At 43.1% G+C, this 18,085-nt stretch overlaps 1 protein-coding gene across 3 annotated transcripts; it reads left to right on the top strand.

The window, feature by feature from the left end:
* The first annotated feature begins 349 nt into the window (after positions 1–349).
* slc26a5 (solute carrier family 26 member 5) lies at positions 350–18,045 on the top strand. 3 transcript variants are annotated; one of them, XM_066724099.1, is made up of 20 exons: positions 350–514; positions 3,916–4,147; positions 5,308–5,447; positions 6,623–6,733; positions 7,841–8,022; positions 8,274–8,438; positions 8,546–8,698; positions 8,807–8,889; positions 9,336–9,483; positions 9,626–9,739; positions 10,234–10,311; positions 10,688–10,783; positions 11,284–11,390; positions 11,489–11,558; positions 11,838–11,930; positions 13,110–13,223; positions 13,705–13,746; positions 14,797–15,009; positions 15,444–15,498; positions 16,036–18,045. In XM_066724099.1, exons 2-20 carry the CDS (start codon positions 3,993–3,995, stop codon positions 16,203–16,205), a joined length of 2,289 nt encoding a protein of 762 aa, XP_066580196.1. In that variant the 5' UTR covers positions 350–514; positions 3,916–3,992; the 3' UTR covers positions 16,206–18,045. The 3 variants fall into 3 exon arrangements, with proteins under 3 accessions (XP_066580196.1, XP_066580198.1, XP_066580197.1); XM_066724100.1 differs by lacking the exon at positions 350–514 and adding an exon at positions 600–727; XM_066724101.1 differs by lacking the exon at positions 13,705–13,746.
* The last annotated feature ends 40 nt before the right edge of the window (positions 18,046–18,085 follow it).

Genomic DNA, 18,085 nt, shown 5'->3' with positions numbered 1-18,085 from the left:
CCATTTGCAGCTAAATAGGATATATACACATGTAATACAAAATAACGTTTTGTTGGCTCGAAAACGTTACGTGCAACTGCACTTTACAATTGCTTTGTATGCAACAGGGTGGGATTATTATCACCCAAGATGTCGGACTGAAAACTCACAGTAAAACACTTTTCTTGTAATGTAATTGGTTCAAAGCTGCAAATATGTACAGAACTGCTCTATATATGAAGCTACTCTGCTACAGCTCTGCAGGAGCTCCTACCCACGCCGGCCCTTATAGTCTGGGACTTGTAGTTCTCTTGTAGGCCAGTGATGCCGAATGGGAACCCGCGTTAGAAATACAATTCCCATGATGCCCCGCGGGCGTGACGCGATTTGATGCAATCCCCGTGTCTACCGAGTAGTGATAAAACTGATCTTGAGTAGCCGCTCAAGGCCATTTCTGTGTTAAACTGTAACCAGACACCCGCCGTGCGCTACATTTAATGATCTCCCAGCTGTAAACTCCTAGCGACTGGATAGGGTGAGTAAGAAAACCATGTGTTTTTCTCTGTTAATCTTTGTCACACGGAAATAAGGACGAAAGAGACACACTTCTCCAGTCCAGAAAGCGGATTGCCCCTCACCGAAATGTGCGGTTATAGAGGCTGTGGTGGTGAGGAGAGCACGTTTGATCACTGGGTGCTGTATAGCAGAGAGCCGAGGAGATGCTGAAACGGGTGGTTTTGCTGACTGTGTACGTGTGGTCCAGATATAGCTGTCCTGTGCTGGTTTCTTTCCCTGCTTCCTTATTATGTTGCGTGCAAGTTTAAGGAAAGTTGTGTTGTGTACCTGGCTGAAGTGTTGCGTTGCTCCTCATGATCTGAGATGATAAAAACATGCCCCTGTAGGTTTAAGAGGCTGGCATGCTGGGTGGGTGCCTGCCCGTGTGCCACTCCCTGTGGGTCTCGGGGTCATTGCATCCTGTGATTTACTTCATGTTTCTCGCCACTGCTTTTACTGTTTTAGTAAGTTAACCCAATTACGTTTTTAGTAAAACCTGTGTTTGAAGTATGAATGAAAACCCCTTTATCGCACACAGCTATAATGAGTGCTTCATTTATATGTAACAGGTAAGACACACCCAGTCACATTGAGAAAGTGGGGCTATTTAATGTGTGGCAGGAAGGCAAGGTTAAAGTGGCTTCTGTGTGAAACAGTGAAGAGATGCAAGGTTTAAGGATGGCTTTGAACATCAACCACTTGTTGATATGATGGATCATTTAAGCAGTACTGTTATGAAGCAGGGGAGCCTGTTGTACACGTAAGCCATTGCTTCTCAGTCATTTATTCTCGCCGTTATGTGTTCAGGTGTGTGATGGGACGCACGGACACGCTTATAGCATGCTTCTCTCTGACTTCATCTCAGATCTTCACCAAAACCTGTTTTGTTGGTCGCTTCCCTGTTCTAGTATTCATACACAACAAGGTGTTTATAAGCCATACCATGTTGTGCTGTTGGTTTAAAGGAGAACTTGAGGTCTGTTTGTTTTATAGTGGTGCAGTCTGATATGTTAATGTTAGTGGCGAAGATACGTTTAAGACCTTTAAAAAGTAATTGTTTTGACCTGGGCTTCCTTGGCTCGCTTCCCCCAGGCTTAGTGGAGGCCGATGAGCTTGCAGTGTTATGAGTGAGAGCTGCCTTCGTCCTCCGTACAGAACCGTTGCTCTGTTAGGGATGTGGACTTGCAGAGGAGATTTAGAAAAGAAAGGGGAAAAGTTGTGGTCAACATGGTGCATGGAAAAGAAACCTTCTCTGAGGAGATTGGAAGTTTCCACATCCCAAAAACTATGAGGGTGTCTCAGAGACAATTCAGTGTAAGAAGAAATGAGACTTATTCCAGGGCAGAAGGAAGTTAATTGTCCTGACAGATCAAATGTATTGGCTATATGAAAAAAAAGTGGGCTTATCCTCAAGGCAGAATGCCACATTTAATCCATTGAAAGGCGCTGAGCCGATAAATGTCAGCATGCTTAGTTTGAGCCAACTAGGCAAACTACTGCACTGCTGAACTTTGAGAAACCAGACCCTGTGACTAGCGGACGACGATTAAGACACACAAACAGATTGGAGATCCTGTGTCGCATAGTCAAGCCATTTCTGGCAGCAGCCACATGAAGGATGTATGTATCAGTACTGAGCAGCAGCTGAGTTTGGCCCAGCGAAGACCCCTTTTACATTAGGATTCTGTGTGCGTCTGACTCATGAGCGATTAGCGCGGTCAGTTCCTGGGAGCTCTTAACGAAGGAGGCAATAAACTCTCATTTGCTATGGCAACAAGTTGAAGGCAAATACTATTGAGGAGAGAGGGAGAGGGAGATAATTCAGTTTGAAAAATTAGGAACAAACTTTTAAAGATGGTAAAAACAAGATTTTCTTAGATTATCGACATATGAAAAAGGTGTCTTTTTAACAGATTAAAATCCATAATATTTTAGAGCATCTACATATGGTAAAATTAGTTGTTTTGACAAGCTGGTGGATATTTATCTAATCTACTGAGATAAAGACCACCAGAAAGAATAACTCTTGAATTGAATGTGAATTGTTTAGAACTGCTAGTGGAGTCATTTATTTAAGTCCTACTTCATTCACTCAGTCTGTCTCCACTGTTATAGCCAAGTTAGTTGATTTAATTAACCCACTGGAGGTCTGCACTGTTTTCTTGAAGTTTGTTGTGAGTAGAATAGCATGAACGCTTGAAAAGAAAAAAGAAAATGCATGTAATCGCTGAATTATTGGAACAATCAGTCCCGTTGTTGGTCAATTCTGTATCAATACATAGGGAAGGGAATCGAGTGAAAATCACACTGTGAAATGCCGAGGCTTGATAAGAAATGATTGTAATATATTACAGGGCAAAATCTGAGTGTTCGGTTGTTTTTAAGATGCAGTAATAATAATCAGAGGATGACGCCAAGGTTGTCTGAAATGAAGAAGAATGATCGAGGTTCCCATTCGTCAAATAGTTAATTTGTAGCATTGTCCACAATATGCTGAAAGTGCAGAGTGGCCTAGATCTAAAACAGGAATGAGATTTAAGGACTGGAATGGAACCAAGGCATGATTTCCTAGGACGTTTCTGAAGAGTTTTACGTGGATTAACTAAACAAAGTTCTCTTAGGTGTGTGTGATACGTTTATCACATCCAAATCACAGTGCACTTAATCATGTAATGGGGGTGTGTGTGTGAGAGGGGGTGGCTTCAAGAGCCAGGCTGTTCATAAAAAGGTTCATAAAAAGGAAGGAAACCAACTATTTTATTAGGCAGCAATAGATACTATTTTGAAATGCCATACTTTTAAGTTATTACTTTGCAAGGCAGATGGGCACCTATATGAGTGAATCATTAATTTAGTTATCTCTAGACTAATTTTTTGTTACAGCTGTGCTGAAGTTTACTGGTTTTGTTTTTTACGGTTTCTACTCGGGAGTCATCATTATATAGTGGGCTACATTTTGATTACTACAAAGTTAATTTGTCTCTGATGATAAATCTGTATCTCATGAAAATGTCTCCCACTCTAGTGGTAAAATCAACTTAATGAACAGGAGAGACCGGTGAGTGTGGTTGCTCACTACTTTAGATCCCTTAAAATACGAATAGTTCAATCAAGGTAAAAACACTAGGTATCCCATAACAATATAATTTATATCCACATAAATACTTACTGACTAACTTTATTAACTTTACAAAGGCCCTGATGAAGACAGAAAAGTGTTGAAACATGTAGATAAACCTAACCTTGAATGTGGTTTTTGCTGGAAATTTTGCCTTTCATTAATCTCCGTTTTTTAAAATGGCACTTTATCCCACAGACCCCCCGGAATGCAATCAAAGCCTTTTTTCACCTCGTTCTTGTGTGCTTGTGTCAATTATACAGAGCGAGAGAGAGCGGCCTGTTCCCATTGGCTGTGCCTGCGTGGTGCACTTCATTGACATGCACTGCACACTGTTGTTATGGAACATGTAACTGCCAACGGGGACCCTTCTGCGACATTAATGTACCATGTGGAGCGGCCCGTGTACAATGAGGGGTACATCGAGACACACCTGCTGCACAGGAAGGACAAAATACCTAAGAGTATTTGCAGTACACTGACGGAGCACGTTCGGTAAGTCTTCGAGCTTCTTTACACCAATAACCGCACTAGTCCGCACTGGAAATGCAGGTTTTAAAACACAATGGCTTTTGATTGGAGTTCCTCTAATGAACCTGAAGGAACATGCTTTGCATTCTTGGGTGCTTGTGCTTGGGAAGATTGTATGATTTTATCCTGTGCTTCCTCTCCTTGCAGTGGACTTGCTTTGGATTTATAAATTCCTTAAAACCGCTATCTACAACCAGATCACTTCTAAAGTCACACAATCTACACACTTTACATGTTTTTGTAACATTATATGTGACTTATCTCATTAAGACTTAAGGGACACGGGTATCTAGAAGCACAGGACGTCTTTGTTATTATTTACCACACAGTCTGCCAGATTAGCAACAAGGGAGGAGGTACTCATACAGTAACATAAACAGCTCTTGAATTCACCTCTATCCTATTATTAAGAGAGGACCCCACACCACCCTAAACCTCGGATTAAATGTAGACATCTTCATTCTTGCTGTTCGGAGGACCTCCGTGAAGAGGCCTAGGTTTCTTCAAAATAAAAATGAAAATGTTGGGACGCCGCTGAGAAATCAGAACTGTCTCTTTTCATTTAAGAGGTTATTTTTAATTTCAGAGAGGAAGTACAGTATACTAGCGCTTCTGTTTTCCTATTAGTTATTTTGTTACCAGTAACACAATCCACCAAGTGTGAGATATAAAACCGTGGTGCAATTGTGCAATAGTAGTCAACTGTAATCTACAAGTTACATTTTCTAAAAGGTAGCTTGTCATTGAGCAATTAGTTATGCCACCATCTGTATAACCAGTTCAGTGTTATCAGGTAACCAATGTGTTAATATCTGATAACATTCACTTTGTCTCTCCTTGTCTAACGGAGGGTGGGTGTTTTGACATGGGAGACAATTATTAATGATACAATATCTTCTCAATCTAGTTCTAAATGACACCTCACTGTGTAGTATATAACCTCTGTAAGAACCACAGGTATTGTGTTGTGCTGCATAATATTTATTTTAGTTTTTTTGGCAGTACATGCATGGTTGCTTACCCTCATAGTTTAAGTGGGAGAGAGAGGGGGAGTTTGGCTGGCTAGGCATTATGAGCATTGAATTAACATTGAATTAAAATTTGCATCCTTTTTGGTTTTCTAGTTGCTCTTCCAAGAAAGCAAAATCCATTGTCTTCAGCTTCCTACCTATTCTGACATGGCTGCCCTCTTACCCAGTGAAAGAGTACTTGTTTGGCGATATCGTCTCCGGTCTGAGTACTGGAGTGATGCAGCTACCTCAAGGTGAGTGGAAGAGATGCAAGGTTGGATAAGGGAAATAAAACTATCAATTAAATCAAAATATAAGTTCCCACAGTATATAATTAATTCTGAACACTATACACAGTCTTTGCAATAAAAATAAATATTGATGCTATGTTAAGGCCTTTGTATAATACCGTAATGTGTGTGGACGTTCCTGGACTTTCATTTCAATCACACACACACCCCTCCATCACTATGTCTGAAGTGATCCGAGTAAAAACAAATCATCAGGTGAAAGGATAGGTTTGCACACACAAGTACATTAGCAGAGATCTTATTTTACCTAATGCAGTTGTATAAGGCTTTAAAAAGCTAGTAGCTGGCTAACTATGATGTTGGTGTGGGAAACGGATGTAAACTAGAGCATTTTGTTGTTTGACGTCCTTGCTAGGATGTTTATTAAAATGCATTGCATGAATACACTTCCCTTCCCAGAGAAGACCATGCTGTTTTTAATTACTGCTTTCTGAAGCCCCCTTGTATTAGTGCTGTGATGCTGCTCATTGTAGGCTAGTATTTTCAATAGCTCTTTTTGGTGTGTTGTAAACCGATATTGCAGCATTGCTTTTGATCTGCTGTGTTGAAGAGAAATTGTGCATTTCTCATATTGATTTGAAATTGCTCAATAGTTCGAAGTGTAAAGGGTTTCAACATAAGGAACTCTACCATCTACAGCATGTGCAAAAATTAGACTTCTCCATAGTGAAGCAGATACTTGGCGTCAAACTGACCTCACAAGGGTGTCTGCTAAGAAATAAATAATAAATATTGATAAGAGTATTGGAATTTACTGATGTGTAATCACGGGAAAATAACAAAGAGATCCTGTGGTTCCTAATCTTGTGTGTTTCACTAGTAGGAAGGTCAACACACTTCCAAGCAACAAACTTTGTTTTGATTGTTTTAACATCTATTTCTATTGGCGAGACTTAAAACGATAATCGGGAGTATTAAAAATTGACAATCTCATTGTGATGAAGTTTATAATAAAGCTAAACAAATTTGTAATTTCATAATTTCACAATTCATTCCAAATAGCTGCACTTTATCTCCGTATTACATTTTTGTCTTTACATCTTTCTCTTTACAGTCGCAGACATATATCCTGGACCCCCTTTATATGAACTAATGTAATTTTTGTGATTCTCTTACAGGCTTGGCGTACGCAATGCTGGCAGCTGTACCCCCAGTGTACGGCCTCTATTCTTCGTTTTATCCCGTGCTGCTGTACACCTTCTTTGGGACCTCAAGACACATCTCTATAGGTGAGCCCTTCTTCACTTACATGCACTCGGTAGCCTGACAGTCACAGCTCCTATTGAGCGTGTCGATAAGGCCGGCCTGCTTCCTCCGCACTACTGCAGGCTGGGATCCGAGTTGCACTGCTAACTTGGACACGCCCAGTTGCACAACCAAAATTATTCGTTACAATTAACTTATCAAGTGATGCATTGCACAGTCCGATCTCTGTACATGATGTTGAAAGAACAATTGTGTAAAGTAAAGAGTAAGTAGGTTTAAAATGATATGACCATATTGTATACTTTTTTTAATCTAAGATGCACTTGATCTTGTAGATCTTTGCCTTTCATTTACAAGCTTGTATAGTAGTCACACACAACTATTTCCTGTCATGCAAGTCACAGTCATTCTTCCGTCTCTGTATTAGTGCTGGACCGTGATTCAGCACCAGTCCTGTGAAGGCAGTGCATACAGTGTCTGCATTTCTGGCTCTGTTTCCACCCTGAGGAATTTTCCATTGTTTGTTTCCTGGTGCTCCTGGCCATGTTTGCACTCCTCGTACGACTGCTACAGGAGCTCATTCCTAAGTGCTAGGGAACAGTAAACGCATAAAATAATGAATTGACGTGTATCTGCTACTCAACGGTGCTCGGCTAGTATCGTTTATAAGCCGTTGCACCTGGGGGGGGTGATCTAACCTGACCAGAGCTCCTGTGTGCCAACTTTTCTTTGGCAGGCCAGGGGAGATCATAAAAACAGCCACACAGCTTGGCAGGGATTTGCTGCACCAGTCCTTTCATAATAAAGCCTGCTCAGTAAACTCTCTCAGTAGGACGCATATTGCAGCCCGGTGATGCGGTTAACATTTAGATTTGTGGTCAAAATGGAATCCCTTTGACAAGAATTGCACATTCTCCCTTTTCTATAGGAAAATAAAACAAATTATATGCATTAAGAAACAATATAGGCCCCTATTTATGATCTTGATCATTTAAGGGTTGTTACCTCAATATATACAAATACAGGCGTGTTCAGATGATGCATTTTGTCCAGCTGGGCAGTGGAGGGATCGTGCTGCCATGCGCTCCTGTGCGGTGCTAGTGTGTGAAGGCTGGCGTTGGCTCTCGCAGGTACATTCGCCGTGATCAGCCTGATGATTGGCGGGGTGGTGGTGCGGGAGGCTCCGGACTCCGCCTTTGAGATCGCAGCTACCAACGGGAGCAACTCCTCCGTGATCTTCGACACCGATGCCCGCGACGCACGGAGGGTACAGGTGGCAGTGGCGCTCACCTTTCTAGTGGGCATCATACAGGTGAGCTGTTGGCATCAGACCCATCTCCCAGGTCCCACACTGTGATTCCCTTGAATGGCTAAGTTTAATTTTAATTTTCACCAGATTGTGTGACGTGTAAAAGGGCACAGTGATTTTTCTGAATATTTTAGCAGTTAAACAAAACTGGGTGGCAGTGTTTCTTGGTTTGGTTCAGTTTCAGAACTGATCTGTGAAGGAGTTGTGCGGCTGCCGATGTTTGAGAGTTTGAATATCTCCCTGTGCGTTTGCAGTTCTGCTTCGGCCTCCTGCGGTTCGGCTTCGTAGCCATCTACCTCACGGAGCCCCTGGTGCGCGGCTTCACCACTGCGGCTGCCGTTCACGTCTTCATCTCGCAGCTCAAGTACCTCCTGGGGGTCAGGACTTTGCGGTACAGCGGGTTTCTCTCTGCAATATACGTGAGCATCTTCCACCCCCAGCATGTCTCAAATCCTCTGCTTCACTCGGCAGGTAGAGCGGTGCTGTAACAGTCTTCTTTTGTGTGTCACTTTTCTTCGCTCGGCAGAGTTTAATCGAGGTGTGTAAGAATATCGCCACAACCAACGTCGCCACTCTTCTGGTGGGGCTGTTCTGTGTCGTCGTCTTGTTCGGGATAAAGGAGATCAATGACCGGTTTAAGAAGAAGCTGCCCGTACCAATCCCTGTGGAGATCATTGTGGTGAGGAGGTTATTCATCGTGATAGATGGGCGATTTGTTTTGTTGTTGTTTTGATGCATATAGTTTGCCATTAACTGTCGCACTTTTCACCGTCTTTCCTGTGGACAGGTAATCATTACGACGGGCGCCTCGTACGGAATGCAGCTCCATGAGAAGTATGAGGTGGAGATCGTTGGGAAAATCCCAACAGGGTAAGATGGGACACATGTGGCTCTGATGGACACTGCTGACCGAATTGTAACCAGGGTTGGAGTCCATTCCAGTTTTTCCATTCCGGTTCCGTTCTGATTCCTTTTTCAATTCTGTTCTGATTCCAATGGCAAAAAAGAATTGGAAATGTAATGGGTCTGAAAAAGGGAATCGACCCCCAACCCTGATTGTAACTGTAGACATGACGTGCAGACTAATGTTCTTCAAATACAGGCCTCAACTGCCACAATCCAGAAAGTTTTATAGGTACCTTTTAAATCATCCCTGTGTGCATTAGCCGTGGAAATGGGGTTTAAGTGGATCTGAGAAGTGAATAATTAATTTCCCGAGGAGCTTAGGTGGAAGCCCTTGAGAAGTGCAAGTGCACTGCGTGTCCCAGCTCTGATGGCCGACCAGAAACGCCTGCTGTTTTCTCCTGTCCTCACAGGCTCCTCCCACCAGTCGCTCCGGATTTCTCGATGATTAAGAATTTGATCCCGGATTCCATTGCTATCGCGGTGGTGGGCTTTTCGATGGCTGTGTCCATGGCCAAAATCTTTGCCCTGAAGCACGGCTACACTGTCAACGGCAACCAGGTAGCATCTGGCACAGACCTTTCCCTCGGGTCGCGCTTTTGAGTGGAATTCAAAACCCACTCCGTTTTGCTTTTTCAAAACCACTTGTCCTGCAGAGTTTGTTTGCGATTCATCTTTCCTGAATGTTTTTATTGTCTTTCAGGAGCTCATCGCGTTGGGGGTGTGTAATTTCACAGGGTCCTTTTTCCAGACGTTCTCAGTCACGTGCTCCATGTCTCGCAGCCTGGTCCAGGAGAGCACGGGGGGAATGACTCAGGTCGGTGCTGTAAATTCACGTTGATCTTAAGGTGCATAATCGAGTTGCTGGTTCTTTCAAACCCTGGACTGGCGGGGGTTGGTTTATTGGGGCCAGACAGGTGTGGAAAACACTGCCTTATGGAAAATATTTGTAGAAGGATTGTGATGGAGTGTGGATTATTTCCCTCTCAGTGTGATAAAAGGGAAGTCCTTATAATAGGTTCCAAAGGTTCCTCATCAGGCATTCGGTAAATATATGTACACATTATAAATCTCTGACTGTATCGTCACGCTGACAAGCCTTCATTTCAGATGCACAGTCATGTCTTTTCTCTCCGGAAGCTGAGCTGAAGTTTGTATCTCTGACCGTTAAATGCTTTGTTTAATTAGGATAGCCTTATCGCTGTCGTAAACCCATTAAGATAAGAGGTGAACCCTTGCCTGCGTTGGGAAAGGGGGCAGGCAGACGCGTCTCCTGGTCTGTGTTGACCCGGGCTGTCGTCCTGTTCGCAGATCGCGGGACTGTTGTCCTCCCTGGTGGTGCTCCTCGTGGTTGTGGCGGTGGGCTTCGTCTTTCAGCCCCTACCTCAGGTAAGACAGAAGACCGCTGCCTTATCACGGAACTCAGACCCCGCCTCCCCCGCTTTCCAGGAAGTGCAGAGTGTCATCCTGTCTTCCCGGTTTCTTCGGCCTCACCCGGAACATTTGTTTGCATTAAAATGAAGTGCTATTTCCCTAATGACCCGGTGATTTCACAAGCCCCTCGGCAGACTGCATTAGCCTTCAGCTAGGTTTCTTCAATTATTTATTTTAATATAAAACTAATACTGACTAATCCTTGCTAGTGAGTAATAAGGGAAGCAGTGAATCTTCCCCTCTGGTTCCTGAGTCCCAGTGCCACTGTCAGCCCCAAGTGAACAAACAGGCCGTCTGCCTCTGATCTCTGTTCTGTGGTTTCTCTTTTCAGACCACGCTGGCTGCCATTGTAATGGTGAACCTGATGGGGATGTTTAAGCAGTTCAGAGACATCCCTTCTCTCTGGAGGACCAGCAAGATTGAACTTGTGAGTTTATAATCAAAAGTGGTTCCATACAAAGTAAATTCTTTATTCATCTGTGCTATAATCCACGAGCTGTCATAAGCTACTGTAAGACCACGGCACAGACTGTATGAACGTTTCTGAGCGTTGCAAGTTTTGTCTTGGAAATCTAATACTAGACCGTCTCGGCTCTGGCTCTGCAGCAGACGGGTTATTCAGAGAACCAGGGTAGGAATCCAGCACTGTTTGCAATGGCACTTATCTTTTCACTCGTGATGTCTCGTGATGTCATTAAACTCTGGAGTAACTTGCCTTGTCCATTGATTGTGCAATGTGTGTGGCGTTTTAAATAGCCTACAGGAAGTGTGGAAACATGCAGCTCAGCGACCTCGTCAGTCACCGTGATCTTTCTCTCTGTGAGGTCATTACGTCATACATTGGGTTCTTTCACTGCAGAATCATGGCTGTTACTTGTGGCTTCCCCCTAAACACTAGAAACTAGTAATTTTCTAAAACTCCTCCAGGCAATCTGGGCGGTGGCTTTCATTGCATCTGTTCTGTTGGGCCTCGACTATGGACTGCTGGTGGCCGTTGGGTTTGCCATCCTCACTGTCATCTACAGAACCCAGAGGTACGCAAAATCTGACTTGAGTTTTTAAGCCCTTCTGTTATTTCAAATCACAAATTTCCCTTAATTTCCATGGATTTACAAACCATTGTACTCCACAGCCCAAAGCATGCCATCCTCGGGCAGATCCCAGACACGGAGATGTACTGTGACATTGAAGAGTACGAGGAGGTAAAGTCTCTTGTCTGTCTTCTCTGTGGTGTATTTTGTCTTTTGTGTATTTTCAATGTGTTTCAGGTAGTTGGATCGATGCATTTTGCTACAGAGACCGTCTTTGTGTAGACCAGTGTTTAGTTGTATTGACTCATGGATATAACTGAAATATATATTTTTAAGTATCTTCAGTATCATACCAGCTGCAAGGATGTTTTTGTCCCCCTCCACAATTATTCCGTTAAGCCTTGTTGCTTTTCCTTCCTTTGTGTGACATCTTTATTGTTTCTGTTGCAGGCGGTCGAATCTGTGGGGATTAAAATATTCCTGTCCAACAGCTCCATATACTTCGCCAACAGTGACCTTTACGTCAGTGCTCTGAAAGAGAAGGTAAGAGTGTCTGCGTGTCTGGGGGGTTTGTGTAACAGCGGGACAGCACAGTGGGTTTTACAGTCATAATACAGTCTACACTACTGGTCAAAAGTTTTAGAACAGCCCAATTTTTCCAGTTTTTATTGAAATGTAAGCAGTTCAAGTGCTGCGAAAAACCTGAAATGGTACAAAGATAAGTGGTCAGCTGCCAGAGGTTAAAAGTTTAGGTTACCAAAAACTGAAAAATAATGTACATTTCAGAGTTATACACTGTTGCTACACCCTCTTAAGCATTATTTGACAGTGTTACGCTCAGCTCCTGTGCATAGAAGTGACACTGTATTCCTACAATGCACACATCGTTTGAAAGCTTATTCTCTTCGCTATCGGCATGTTTCATTCTCAAACACATCCAATTTACAGTTTCTGTTGCCCACCGTCATTCAGAGCCCGGGGGGTAAACACGCTGTCTGCTCCGGCGGGGGGGTCTCATTCAGACGGTCACAGATCTCTCCGTTTCGATCGGATTTCTTTGCAAATACGCTTGTTTTGTTCAGAACTGATTAATCCAGTATATATTATTTTATGTTCTATCAAACACAGAGAAGTTCAGATCCAATTATGTAAAATCGTTGTGTATTAGTCACTGTAAACAGTTTTCCATCTTGACAGTTTGAGGTGTGTGTTGCTTCTACTAAAACGTGGACGGTTGTGTTTTGATCAGTAGACAGTCTGGTTCCAGAATATGTAATTATTGCCAATATTGTCTGAGATTTTGTATTCCTTACTTGTATCCCCCCAACCCCCATTTCAGAATGCAGGGGGGGTATAAAAAAAAGCTTCGCATGAGTCTCGGCTTTCATGGAATCCCAAAAACTTGGCAAACCGCACGACAGTGAAGAGTACACATGGGATTAAAAAGCCCTTTTAAGGGTACCAGAGGGGTTTGTCAGCTTACATTTTGTTAAACAAACTGATTCCATGATTTCTTTATCTCCAATTGTTTATTTGTTCTATGCTTTCATTTCAGAGTACATTGAGACATTAAACTGCTTAAAAATTGAAAAATTGAGGTGTTCTAAAACTTTTGACCGGTAGCGTATATTTGTATTAGTCTTGTATTATGTTATTGACCAGTTTTTGTCTCTGGACGTTACATGGATACCCATGTATTGTGCCTGCCCCTCCTCTCTGCAGACAGGAGTGAATCCGGCACAGTACCAGGCAGCATGGAAGGCCAGGGAGAAGAAACAGAAGAAGGACAAGGTGAAACAGGACTTCCCTCAGGAAAGAAAAGCTGTGGTTAAACTTGTGAGTAAATATGCCCGAGCTATTGTAGCAGGAGTATTAATTGTAGTGGTAATAATTATACAATAAATTATTAGTATTGGTTATGGATTTGGGTATGATTCATACATTTGCATAGAAATAGAAAAACAGAACCGCTTGCCATTTGCAAAAAGGTCCATTAGGCTGCACTTGCCATTGTAGTTGGCTTGGGGTTTGAAATCTGCTGCGACCAAAAGCACTGACTGAACTGTACAGACTCGTCTCGTAAAGAAGCTGCCCAGAGCTGTCTGGGAGAGTAACAGTGCCTTCCAGGTCTTTCTTATCAACGCTGCCCTCAAGTTCCCGATGAGAGAATTGGCGGTGGTTAAAGAATAAAACTGTCTCTGTATCTGTCAGTGTTCAAACTCGGCTTTGGGCATTATTGTGTGGTGATGTGTACCGTTTTCAAATCTCTGAACTGTTATTTCTTGCTGGCTAAGTTAACCCGAATGCTTGTTTTCAGGGACGGTTACCGTTCGCACTGTCTGGCAGTGCTGATCTACTGGTAAAACCACGCTCGTTAATGTCCTGTCTGGGAAGAGGAGTCGCTGTCTTAGATGTTTTATAATCCGTGTTCCAGCTGTTTGTGTTTCCCCACGTGTGAATATATGTTGGCCTGTTTCTCAAAGGTGTTTGTCATTTGTGTGATCAAGGTGCGATTTGCTTCACCTTCTCCTGAGCTAGAGCTGATTTCAAAGAACAGGAAGCGAATGACTCGACAATCTGCCGAGGTTGCGGCACACTGTGCTGGTAGTCTTACTTGGGTGTAGGAGGTGTGTTTTGCCCTGTTTCCACTATACTTTCTTTTAGAGTATCGGAGTGTGGTTTAGTGTTGTTCCCTCTGTGTCCCAGCATCTACACACAACGCTTTTCCTCTTTTAGTGGCAGTTTAGGTACAACAAGGAACACCAGTCAACTCAATGGGAATTTAATCATTTATTTGTAAACCTACACTAAATGTTTGCGGTTGTTTTTTAATATGTGCATTTAACTGTCTTAATGAGAATTTTAAAAACCATGACCACAATATGTAGTCCAGTATAGGTATAGTTCAAAATACTGCTCACTACAAAACTGAAATAATGTTACAATAATTGTATTTGGGTTTAACTAGATGGAAGATGTCCTTAAAATATCTATATATAACTAGGAGCAGAAGAGGCAACTGGTATGATCAGATGATGCATAGTTGTAAAAGGCATAAAACAGCACCACAGTAGTTGTGTTGTTCCATATGGTCGCATCATTTCACGTCTGGTGGCCGTTTGCAGTGCAAGTGACCACTAGATTTTCATGCAGCTGGGAAATGCAGTTGGGACGTGGGCAAGCACTCGGCCAGGCTGGGTGGCCCGGCTACACGCGAGGAAGGGCAGTGGAAACAAGGCACGAGTGGTCTGTGTGTCTCCGTGTGGGGCGTGTGTCGGGTGTCTCACTGGGCAGTGTTGGGGAGGCTCACTGAGCGGTCTGTGTGTGGGCCCCTGGGCCCCAGGCTGTCCTGGGGAGATCGCAGGGAGGGCAGGAAGTGTGATTCAGCGCACCTCTGTGTTTGCGGCAGATGCAGGACGCAGAGATGGGGGTGACACACGAGCTGGAGGATGGGAAGAGCATGGAGCTCCAGAGCAACGGCCAGCTCCCGGCGGCCAAGAGCGACTTGGACAGCGAGGAAACACGGCACTTCCTGGAGCCCCTGACGGACGTCCACTCCATTGTGCTGGACTTCACCCCCGTCAACTTCATCGACTCTGTTGGAGCCAAAGCCCTGAAATCAGTAAGCAGCACATGAGCCGAGCGCTGACGGAGCTCAGAGCTCATAATACTGGAAACCTAGTGGCAATGATCCAGGGGTGTCAACCCTTATCTGGGCTGCTTCCTTCTCTCTCCCTGTGTCTCTTCCTCATTTGTTTTTCTAAATAGAAACTGTTTTGAATGCGTTATCTGTTGTCTGTTTTGACTGTATTCATGCTAGACTTTGCCTAATAACAAATGTGTGCACTTGCTTAAACTGAGCAACTCTCCACTTGTCTAAAACCTGTTAAATGTGCACTTCCTGTATTTTTACAGTAGACCGATGGTGCTGTACATTGTTTACACTTTGCCATTTGACAGGCTTTTGTAATACCGTGATCTGGCTTAATTAAAAATGAGTGCAAAGGAATCAAAGTGCTCAGAGTGTTAAGTAACTGCTGTCTTGTCTTCCTGCAGGTAATGAAGGAGTACAGTGAGATCGGTGTGTCCGTATTCATCGGGGGGTGCAGCAGTACGTGTTCCTTGTTTATTAATTCATTACCTCATCCTAGGAGGCTCATGTCTTACAAAGCACCGGATCTCGCATATAATGCTTAGCAACATCCAGCTAATATGACTGTAGCTCACCCTCCATTGGCCACTCTTCAGAAAATCAGCGCCGATTCGGTTACAAATGGCAATGAACTCTCCGAGGCTGCTGACAGATGCTAGGACACGTCCGGTTCCCTCTCTGTGGACAGATGACTACCGTAGAGCCATTCGGTGGAACTAGTTTTCAGTTTCTGCTCCAGAGACAAGTGTGCCATCTACAGGGCATTGGTGGCATTAAAGCAACCTCTCTTAGCATTGGCTTTACATTCATACCTTGAATGTGTAAAAGTAAAGTTTTTAACATCGTGATAGAAGTTATGTTTGTATTTTAAGGATGTAGTATTTTCATAATGATACTGTCAAATAGTTCATGCATGTGAATATACTTCCTGGTGTATCTCTCTCGATGGCACTTCGTTGCACACCAAGGCGTCTGATGGATATTGCTGTATTGCAGGGACTGTGCTGGCTGACCTGAGCCGAATGAGCTTCTTCAGCGGGGCGGTGAGCAGAGAGCTGCTGTTCCCCTCTGTCCACGACGCCGTGCTGCACTGCCGGCACCGAGCTCCTCTCCCCGGCCCCCCGGCAGCCACAGACGGTGCCGCGCGGACACCGGCAGAGGAGTGAGGCGTGGGGTCGCCGCACCCACAGAACCCGGGAGGAACCAGCGTGCATCAAAAGACACCCTGCCACAGGAGAGAGGCGCTGCCCCAGTGCGCCTGGTCTCTAGTCTAAGTGCAATTTAATGATGTGGACTTTTAGATATATTTATATGAAGGGGGTTTGGCTCAGATCTCAACCGATTTTAACATTCCGCCGTACTTGCTTTGAACAAAGTACTGGAGCCATTTTTATTTGGGGGGGTATTTATCTCTTCACCTGATGGGGAAGGGGGCTGGTGTTTTTATTTAATATATACTTGAGCAGGTCTGGTCTGGGAGGAGCTGCTCCAACCCCCAGCTTCCAGGAACGAGTAATGGTTCAGATTTGGACGATGTTGCTGTAGTTGGGCTTCTTCAAGGCTTTATCTAATGTCGCTGTTAAGCTCATTTGTTCTTCTAGCATCGGTTCTGCAGACACTGCACACCTAGTCAATAGGACCAGATTTCCTACAAAATCATTTAATGGAGTAAGTTATGGACAGACAAGGGGGTCAGGTGGGGTCACCTATGAGGCTTTGTATTTATCTTTTGTTTTTGGTCAAATTGTTTTTTTTCCAAACTTGGGTCTGGAGAAAGTAGAAATGCCAAGATTAGAAAGTACTGCCCATTGTCTTGTACAATGGGGGTAAAAAAATATCTATTTATGAAAGGGTACAGTTTGTTTTTTGTTATTTAATAGCTTTATCTTTTTGCCTTTACCCTTAAAAGTTACTCTGCTGTCGCTATGTTTACATGTTTGTGTCAGGAAGCCCAAGTCTAGTTCGCAATTGGCCCCTGCTTTGTACAAAAACTTGGAATGCACCACATTGTGTAGCAGTACTGTAGGGGACATGTTTTAGAGTCACAGCCAGTTATTTTTCAGTTAAGGTTGTATGTATGTTTGTCTATTTAAATGTTACCAATAAATCCAGTCATGTGTAGGTGGGGGATGGATTTTAGCTTTGCAGGAGTGGGTCGTGTTCGAAATGTTTCATGACAAACGTGAAAGACAAGGAGCAGCTGTTAAAATTTGCTAGTCATGAACCCCCTTGAAATGGTGTCACTTTGAGCAAAGTACTCTGGAGTCAAAATATATTTTCTTACGAGATCATCCTTACTCTTCCTTCCTGATTTCCCAGTGACCACCAGATTGTAATTGTAGGTGTATGTGCATATGGTGGGAGGAAGAGAATTGTGATCATTTACAAGTTTAAAACTCTTTGCAAAAGCTGAAGCAGCAGCTAACCATTAAATACATGAAAAAAGAAACGCCATAGAATGTACTATTTTTGTTTTAATTGAGATTTGTCCAACATGGATTATTTTCCTGCTGTTGTGATGAAGTTTTTCAGTTCCTACAGCTTGCACAGTGCTCAGACCATAGATTTGGGCTGACAGATTAATATTTAGACTTTCACAGCCACTGGAGAGCTAGAAAAACAGCACCTAATGTGCATTTCAATTTGATTGTCATAGAACATGTCTGTAGTTTTTATTTATACACTTATATATTAACAGCCGTGTAAAGGAGGATGTTTAAACAAACTATTAGAACTGTCAGTTTTCACACGATTAATTGTGGGAACTTTTTAAGGACAGATGTATCCAATCAAAGCTAAGAGTAGATTCAACAAACCGTTTATTGCTGGTGTGGTCTGTAATGTTTTTGTACATGGTGTGTGGAATTATGCATGCTTGCCAGCAGATTAAGTAAAATGTATTTTTCTAAAAAGTATATTAAATTCCAATCTATTTGTTAAATTTGCTTTTTTTAACAAATACATTTTCAAAATCTATCCCAATAAATTTATTTCAAAGAATCTCAAGCTGTGTTGGGTCCATGTGATGTTTTTGTGTTTTGATTGA

This window comes from Amia ocellicauda, chromosome 15 (genome assembly GCF_036373705.1).
Source record: "Amia ocellicauda isolate fAmiCal2 chromosome 15, fAmiCal2.hap1, whole genome shotgun sequence".
Classification (NCBI taxonomy): Eukaryota; Metazoa; Chordata; class Actinopteri; order Amiiformes; family Amiidae; genus Amia; species Amia ocellicauda.
Note: the sequence above shows the minus strand (reverse complement) of the source record. Positions and strands in the feature narration are given on the sequence as shown.